Here is a 9468-nt window from a genome sequence, read left to right on the forward strand (position 1 = left end):
AGTGCTGTGACAAAGTTATTGGAATTTACACAGATTACACTAGCACTACAACTACAGTAGGAAGTCACTACCTAGTCAAATTAGCCTATGAGTGCAGAGTCAGAGTGCATGGGCCAGGCGCATAGTGGCAAACCAGAGCTTTTTTTTTAGAATCAGTTCATTTTTAATTTCCTCATATACTCAAGATTTAAACCAATTTCTTAAGTATGATAATGCTGGTATCCAGGATACTTTAATGGTCTACATATTGGACTCAAAAATGAACTTGAGGGAGAGTCTAAAAAACTCTCTGCTTTGCCACTATGGCCAGGCGGCAGGCGCCACTGCCACTGTGACAGCCTGACAGGGAGCTCAGCCCAGAGGCTCAGAGCTGCCAGAGGTGAGCAGGGTGCTGCTTTATTGAAATATCAGGCAAAACTTTCCTAAATTCCTGGCTAAAAATGGTTGTTTGATGAATGATTTTTTTTTAGAATTGTGGCTAAAAATATTTCTCATTTCATACCACATAAATTCAAAATTGGTAAAAGCCTTTAAAATGCCAATTGGAATGGGTAAAATAGGCCAGGTTCATGGGCATTCTTGTGTGAATCATGGTAAAAATATGTTTATTTTCAGTTTTTTAGGTATCATTTTATTAGGTGCAACTGTCAACTGTGCTACTTTAAGCCTAAGGGAGGTCTATCCGAAAAGTTATAAATTTGGTGTTTTTTGGTTTTATACTCATCTTAAAGCTGACATTCTGACCCTATCCAACGGTACAAAATCATCTCTGTGCAATGATTTATGCACTCACGACAGATCCTGGCCGGGTATTACTTTAGATTATTAAGCGCATCTAAAAAATTAAAAAAAAGTGTTTTTTTTTTAATTATATGTTTTTTGGTTTTGGGGTGTAGATTAAGAATCTGAAATCCATTTTTGGCGGTCGGCATTGGAAAACCAATTTTTTCCGATTTTTTATATATTTTCTAAGATAAAATGCAAGTTAAATCTTGGCCCCAATATCCGTGGATTTATGGCGTTTTTAACTTAGCCTTGGTGACCCATATACATACTCTTGCAAGTTGCAACCACAACATTGCAGGCAACCAGGACATTGCAACTGCGGTTAGGTTAGGTTAAGTTGAGTTAAGTTAGGTTTTTTTGCCAATTTTTGCCTGATGTTTTTTTTTACAAATAAGAGCCTCGGGATAAAAAATCAGTTTTCCGATGCCGACCGGGAAATCGGAAGAAAATGAGAAGAAAACAGGCAAATGAGTAAAAAAAAGGCAAAAATCAGGCTGTGTTACCTGATTGGTATGGTCTTTACTCTTTACAAATCGAATGGTATTCTTTCGATACTGTAGTTTGAAAACTGTAGGAGGAGATAGATTTTTAGAGTACCCTCTTTTTTACTGTTTTCTATGAATTTCATGTTTTCTATGAATTTTTCTGAAAAAATCATAGGAACAAAATGTGCTTGTTTTTTGGTTTTACATATATGTGTGAAGTTTCAGAAATATCCGTGAGTAAATGTGGAAGTTTTTCTGGAGGGTACTCTCAGGGTCGACCCCCTTTAATTGAGAAAATTACCCATAAAATAAGGCATAAGAGAGATAGAAGTGGTTTTGGCTTGTTCTTTGTCTATTCTGCCAAGTTTTTTATTTTAGCCTGAATAGTTTTGAAAGGCTCAGTTTACATATTATATTGGCTGTGTATGGAGTATTTGGATAATTGATATGGCATATGAGAATTTGTAAACCTGTTCCATAAAGAATGTAAAAATTCCCTTGTAAAAGGAAAATAATGGTCTAATTTTCCCACTGTTAGATTATACTTGGACAAGGTTCATTTTTTTGCATTCAGCATAATGGCTTCTGCATTTTACAAATTAATTATCAGGAATGCTGATAAATTTGTTCCTGCAAGAATGCAGCCATTGTGGAATCATCCAGCAGGTGAGCATTACTTTTCTTCTACGGTAGTTCTAACTTCTACCTATAAAAAGAAAGATTATTAAAGATTTATAATACTACATTACTTGATCTCTTATTTCATTCAATCATTTATAAATTAAACATTTTTTAGCTAGTAAAATTTTGCTGTATATTTATGTGTTTCTTGTCTCAAAATTTTACTGGTTATTTTTCATTTGCAGGTCCAAAAACTGTATTCTTCTGGGCCCCCTGTTTTAAATGGGTAATTATAGCTTTAAGTATTTTCAGAAAAAATTGGCAATGCTATAGTTTTTGTACACTTTTCACATACTTGAGACTTGAGTTGATGTAAGATTGCCATCAATTAATTTTCTTACGAAATGGTAGATATATGTGTAGCACGAATTTTTGGGATCCATAATATGCAAATTTTAGTGTAGGCTGGCAGAATTTCTTCTCTTAAACAAGATTTGTTAAAGACCAGAGAATTAGTTTTATTTATTAGCTTCTTGTTAGTTTTTTCAATAAGTCGTACTAAATTCTTTGTAGGTGTTGGAAGATTGAATATGCAAATTGTGTACAAATAGACATAAAAGATAGATATATTTAATTTTTCAAAATTTTTTCTATTGGGATGGTTATCTTTTTTTTTACACATTGTACTTTTTTATCTGATCAATTTGCCACAGTTTACAGATTTAGTACCACTTCATAAAATTTGTGCAATACAAATGTGTTGCAGCATATTTTTTCCTTTACTATTTCAATTTCATTCACTAATGTGATAAACTTACCTTGCAGGTCAGCTGCTAATTGTATCAAATTAAACGTCAGGTTTAGCTGTTATTTATCTATGTTCATCATTGATTTTTATATAATTTTTTGCAATTCAAATCTGCATCATTGAATGTTGGAATGATTTTCAATTCTTCAGTCTGAATGTATGGCTTCAATTTATAAATCCTATTCTAACATTTCAATAATCAAAACTAAAGAATTTTTCAAGAAAAGAATAATATTATATATAATTTTTATTTATGTTCAAAACTTTAAAATATCGTCAAAATTGCTTGCATGTATACCTACCAGTATCCAGGACATTAGGGTTGTCAACTGTTATATGTACCTACCTATATTATTATCAGACCCTGTGCAAACATTTCACTAATCTTTCATATACCTATTGATATTAACCCCACTATAAGCAAACACTTTAGAACCTTTCCCTGATGTGCAGGGCTTGGTCATTGCCGGCCTTGGTGATCTAAAAAGACCTGCTGAGAAGCTCTCGGTCTCACAGTCTGGAGCTTTGGCAGCAACTGGACTAATCTGGTCAAGGTTGGATTTAATTTATTCATTTTAAATTAAATATTCATTGCCAATGAATATTCTCCAAAGAAGAAGAATTCTCCAGAAAAAAATGCTAACTCCATGTAAACATTTTCTATACTGTGTTTTTTTTTTAACTCTGACATTCAATGTGATTCTGAAATTAATGAAGAAGAGTTTAGTATGTCAGTTTAATATATCTGCCAATGCACAACTCTTAAAAAAGACCAAAGAAAATGGATCAGAACATAAGGCGTGGTGTTCCATTTGAGATGCTTCATGACTGTGATCATTTTAAAAATATACTACATTATTAACCACAGACTTGTATTTGAAACTGAATAATTTTATTGGCATGATAGCTTATACATGTGCAGGAAACTTACTGCCATATATCTACTTGGAAATTTAATAAGGCTACTGTAAATGACACGTTTCTAAATTTTTATTGCTGCACTCTATTTTTAAATAATGCAATTTTTATAACATGTATTGTATACCTATCAGATGACTATTTTGTTGTCTTCATTGATGAAAAAAAAAAAACAATTTTCAAAACTATCAAAATAGGTAGATCTGGGCCTATTCTTTCAAAAAAAGTTAAAAGATCGTAAGTTCATCGGCCTATCATTGACGTCATTTCAAGCAAAATCCACCAATCATAGACAAGAAAATAGAGCTTAAGTACTTATGTTCATTTAGCAAATTTTGAAAGTATGGCCCCTGGTCAGTTATGGTTAAATTCTGTTCAGACAACATGTTTTCTTTATTGAAGGTTGGCAACTCAGTTTTTGACTATCTCAATGTCATTCATGGTAGATGATTTCAAAATAAATGCCTTAAGTCAAGTTTTGTGCCTAAAAAGTATGGGAAGTAAATGTTCATTCACTAGATTTTCTTAGTTTATTCATATACTTGAATTTGTGTTAAAATGGTATTTTTTTCTGAAATTACCCCAAAAATGTGTAGGAATATTTCTTTCTGATTTATTTATTTATGACATTAGTAGTCTGATATTAGTAGTTCACAATAGGAATTTTGTGTCAAAATGGACAAATTTGTAGTTGTGCACTTGCTGCTGGGCTTCTCTTTAAAACATTTATTTTTTTATAATTGATGGATTTTATATTGTTTTCAGCCTCCGTCAATCAGTTGCTAGAGTCGAGCAAAGATACTGAGTTCCTCGTAAAGATCTGATCAGTTTGCTTGTTAGGTGAAAATATCCGTTTGTCTTTTCATTGAAATTTCCTATATTTTTTAAAGTTATTTTTTTCATTTTGTTTACTTAGAAGATGGTGCATCTTAATTTACGCCACATTAGGCAATAGGGTAATTTTCATTATCACCTTTATCTGTCTTTTGCTAGGCCTACTGATTCTTTTTGCTATTCTTAAATGATATATGTACACAAATTCCTTTTATGATGAAATTTTGAAATTCACAAATTCATTTTTGCACTGAAATTTTTAGTTGGATTGACCAGGCCACATTGATCCTGCGTGCCATTTATAGCTAACATTTTTCTGTTTTTCTAGGTTGAGCTGCCTACCTAAAAATAAATGAATATAAGTTCCACTATTCCAAAGCGTTCCCATGTTGCAATGCGTTTCCTATGTTGCAACGAAATAGAAGTTCAAACAGCCTTGGAGCTTCCATGCCAAGTTAAAAGCCGTAATACCCACGACACCAAAACCATTGAGTGTCAAAACTTAATCTTTCTGTCACTAATCATGTGTTACTTTAATGTGAAGCTCTTTTTATAAGCTATATTTTATTACATAAACTATTTCAGATACTCGCTGGTCATCACACCCAGAAACTTGAATCTCTTCAGTGTGAACCTGTTTGTTGCTGTGACTGGGTGTTATCAGCTCTACCGTGTGTTTAGGTGAGAAAATTATTTTATTAGCTTTAACCCCAAATCACTGCAGGTTTAAAGCAAAATAATAGTGTGGAAGTCTAATGATAAAAGTTTCTTTTTGCTAGAAATTTGTGAAAAAAATATAATATGAGTTATAGTCTTATAGACAAAGAAAGATGTCCGCTGAGGATCCTCTAGAGAGATCACAAGCTTTTGTAATATCCCATTGACTTGGTCTTAATTTTTATTTAAATGTTTGGCAAAATGAATAAGTTAAGGGTTTTAGTTTGTTTGCTCACTTTATACAATAATTTTAGTGGTTTTTGTCATTGATTATTAATATTATTATTGATTGTTAATATTCTTATGTACTAGTAATTAAAGAAATCTGACCTATCATTATTCTCTCAGGTACAACCAGGATCAAAAAGCTCTGAAGAACTCGTCTGCTGCCAGCAACTAGCATCTGTTTAGATAATCTCATTGCAATTATCTAAGTTTCTAAAGAACGTGTCAAATTTGTTTTGCATGTTTACGTTTGAAAAGTTTACATTTATTGTTGCGACTTTTAGGCATTTCCGATTGAGCCATTTGATTATCAGGCCAGACCTAAGCATTGTAGTCTCCCTCCAGAGTCCAAACTGCTATGAAGCATATTACTTTGTTGTGAAAACGTGTTATTCACAATACGACGGATGTTCATTGTCTACATTTAGATGAGCTACCTCTTATTTGGAATTAATGCCGAAATTATCTAAAAGTAGAAAAATACAGGATTCGTATACTGTTGTTCTGCATCTTTTAGATGCTGCATTACTTTGTGAATATTCAAGGCATTGTCTGTGGACACATTGTGTACCATGTTTGATGCCATCTTTATCTAATGCCCGTGTAACTTGAGTTGCCGTCGGGAGACGTGCAATATGGAGTTTCAGGTTTAAGTTTCCTCTAAAAAAAATGTATTCAATTAATAATTCTGTCTTTCTTGAAGGCAGCTTATTCTTTGTCTCTTGTTATATCATGTTTTCATGCTTTCATTCCTCTCCTCAAAAACCGTTCTAAAGTTGATGTTTGGATTGATGTCACAGGTAATTTTCATTTTAATTCAGAAATAATTGGTTATCAAAACCTTATGACAGTGCAAATAAGGAACGAATAATTATAATGTAACTTTTGATGCGTAATAACGTTATGGCTGATACGATTATTACCTATTATTGCCTTGCTTGAATAATTATCAATGTAAAAGTCCTACAAATCTGCTCACAACGGAACACCTTTAGTGGTTTGAACGTATTAGTTAATAAACTCTTCTGTTCACAGTGTGGTGAATTTTGTTCAAATTTATGTTTTGTTTACTTGATTTCGTCTTCCTTAGGATACAAATATATTCATTTGATATTAATTGACCCTGTTTATTTTTTTTTTCTATGTGCAGGTTGTAAGTGTATTGCTCAAAGCTTGTTTACTCGTAGATATAGCCTGTGGCTGAAACATCCCTAGCAGCCGACCGAATTTTATCTAACTAACGCACATAAAATGTGATGAGCTGTCCTCCTTTTCCCTGTTATAATCGCACTCTTCCAGGATATTATTTATTTTCTAATGAAAGCTCATCGCCCTAATGCTTTAATCTCTAAATTTGACTTTTCTACTCCAAAACTATCGAAATTGCATCCTAAATCAGAGGATAAAATCTTCGGACATCTGCTTTGAAGTTTTGATCATTGAGAGAAGGAATAAGTGACACAGCCTTTCAGCATATGGCATTCACTCGCCTATAATGTGAACGATTTATGGATTATCAATGTTGCGAAAAACCTATGTTACGTCTCGCATTTCAGCTCGAATGAAGGAGTTATATAAGTAACTCCCGTATCTCTCCAGTCATCAGTTTGTTCGCTCCCCTCCACTCGTAAGTGGTACGTATTTAACATCACATTCTTGGTATTGAAAGACTTTTTCAGATATTTATTTTCAATATGGAAAAATTCCTTCATGTTTTGCTCGCATTGTTTCATGGGCTCAGTCGGAATTGCCTAAATGTATTGTTTGATGACATGAGTTTTGTACTCTTAGTTGTCCGCCAGGACAGACAATTATTCTCTAAACATCTATTACTTGCTGATAACTTGTTCTTGGATGCTATTGCAATTCTCTGTTTGCTTTACCAAAATTCGTTGGGTAAGCACTCTGACCGCAGTACGCGTAGTTTCGGCACTTACGTGTATGTAAATATGATTGCCAGATTTTATTTTCGTTAAGAGCATTTGCCACTCTTGTGAACTGTTAAATATTGTTGCTTGATCTATCTTGTGTATTCATATCCCGTGACATTGCACATTTGCTGTGAACGCATGCTATTGACTTGAAGTTCATAATAAATTCAAACGTGGAACTAACTGGTTACAATTCCAAACCATTGTCTACTTTGAGTCTTTTTGCAGCTAATGATCCTATTTAGTCAATGGTTTTTTGTTCGATTACCAAGAGCGTTTAAATTAAATTAAACACGCTCGTTCAACATAGACTCTGTTTGTGACCTCTCTCAAGAAAATCTTATTGAAATATCACTAATATTCTTATCCAATCGCAAATCAATCTTAGCTTATTCGACGTGAGAAATTCTTCACGCGTCTCCTGGAATAAGCAGTGTTTCAAACTAGCATTTATCTTCTAAGGTCGAACTAATATTTAGTGGAAGTTAAAGATAATGTAAAGTAGTATATTGAACCTTTTTCGCGCATTAGACATAATCTTGTAGAAATAACTTATTACACATAATTAAATCGCTAAACTGATTACAAATTGGTTTTGTTTATCTAATCCGACAGAAAAAAGTATTTCCTCCATATTCCGTTTTAATCGTGTCACGCGATATATCCCCTCAAAATCAGATTGCATCTGTTTTACGACCTTACTTATAAAATTTATCAGATCTCTTTCTATAGTGTTAAGGCAAGGATCTTGTATTCTTTCATGAGCTGGTACATTTTTTTCATACTTCTGTCGTGTTCAAAAAAGACGATAATACTGTTTTTTTTTTGTCATTTCGCATAATTTCATTTCAAGTCTTAGATAAAATAATAGTGAATGTTTTTACATCAATACAATTTTTTTACAATAGTGAATTTTACGATGTTTCGAATGTTTCTTTACATTCGAAACATTGCAAGATAAAACGAGTTGAAAGACTANTGTCATTTCGCATAATTTCATTTCAAGTCTTAGATAAAATAATAGTGAATGTTTTTACATCAATACAATTTTTTTACAATAGTGAATTTTACGATGTTTCGAATGTTTCTTTACATTCGAAACATTGCAAGATAAAACGAGTTGAAAGACTATCGCCCGTCATGATCACTGCGATACATTTTTGCGCAGTACATGTTTAGTATCTAGTTTACGAAATATGGGTTAAGATACACTCGCTTGCTGAAATTCGTCCTTTGGTGTCACTTTCTCGTTCGCAAACCTCGTGGTGCTCAACATGCCAAATTACGGATAGCGGAAAGCTAAAACGTTTTCACAGTCAACCGATTAGTAATCAAAAAAGTGAGTGCAGAACTATATGTGATGTTTTCATCTTAAAAATAAAAATACTTATTGATATTTCTTTTTAACTCTGGATAGTTGTTGTTTTAGAGAAATGGTAGGTGAAAAAACTATAGATTCTAACGTTTTAATTTATCAGATTGACTCGAATACAGTCTAAAAGGGAAATATTACATAGTAGTAGGCTACCTAAGGCCTAGTTTTTTTCAAGTTTTGATTTATGCTAACAACTTAGCTCAACAAGTAAATGAGTGATCTTCAAATGATTCAAATTAATATTTTTTTTCTGTTCAAAACAATTTTTTGTATAATGGTGACTTATCTAAGTGAAGTGGTCTTTGTTAGTGGGTATACATAGTGACACTGACAAACCACTGATTTTTTAACACATTTTTCTTAGGTAACTCTGTTTCGCGTTTGTTTGTGGATTTGTTTGTTGTTAGCATTGACAACGAAAATTAGCCCACTTCTGAAGTTCTGATTGCTCTAGACTAGAGATCTGAAATTTGGCTTGCAGGCTATTTTTGCCTACCTAACAATTTCAGATACAATCATAAAAACTAGCAATTAGATTTAGAGAGTCTCTAATTGCTAGTATTGTATTGCTAGTATTGATAATATTGATTGTATGATAGTTTTTATGATTGATAAAAACCAGAGCTTTTTTAGAATCAGTTCATTTTTAATTTCCTCATTTACTCAAGATTTAAACCAATTTCTTAAGTATGATAATGCTGGTATCCAGGATACTTTACTGGTCTACTTATAGGACTCAAAAATGAACTTGAGGGAGAGTCTAAAAAA

The 9468-nt window shown here is 32.7% G+C and overlaps 1 protein-coding gene across 1 annotated transcript; it reads left to right on the forward strand.

Moving 5' to 3' along the window:
* The first annotated feature begins 1764 nt into the window (after positions 1 to 1764).
* Positions 1765 to 7417, forward strand: LOC108682336 (mitochondrial pyruvate carrier 2). Its single transcript, XM_018171483.2, has 5 exons — positions 1765 to 1937; positions 2138 to 2178; positions 3154 to 3254; positions 5038 to 5133; positions 5518 to 7417. Exons 1-5 carry the CDS (start codon positions 1850 to 1852, stop codon positions 5567 to 5569), a joined length of 378 nt encoding a protein of 125 aa, XP_018026972.1. The 5' UTR covers positions 1765 to 1849; the 3' UTR covers positions 5570 to 7417.
* The last annotated feature ends 2051 nt before the right edge of the window (positions 7418 to 9468 follow it).

This window comes from Hyalella azteca, unplaced genomic scaffold, assembly GCF_000764305.2.
Source record: "Hyalella azteca isolate HAZT.00-mixed unplaced genomic scaffold, Hazt_2.0.2 contig8532, whole genome shotgun sequence".
NCBI lineage: Eukaryota > Metazoa > Arthropoda > Malacostraca > Amphipoda > Hyalellidae > Hyalella > Hyalella azteca.

What these genes read in the sequence shown, in the direction of transcription:
- LOC108682336 (XM_018171483.2), top strand. Translation starts at nt 1,850, where the DNA reads ATGGCTTCTGCATTTTACAAATTAATTATCAGGAATGCTGATAAATTT. An exon ending in GGGCCCCCTGTTTTAAATGG is followed by an intron (nt 2,179 to 3,153) that starts GTAATTATAGCT and finishes CCTGATGTGCAG; the next exon opens with GGCTTGGTCATTGCCGGCCT. An exon ending in CAGCTCTACCGTGTGTTTAG is followed by an intron (nt 5,134 to 5,517) that starts GTGAGAAAATTA and finishes TTATTCTCTCAG; the next exon opens with GTACAACCAGGATCAAAAAG.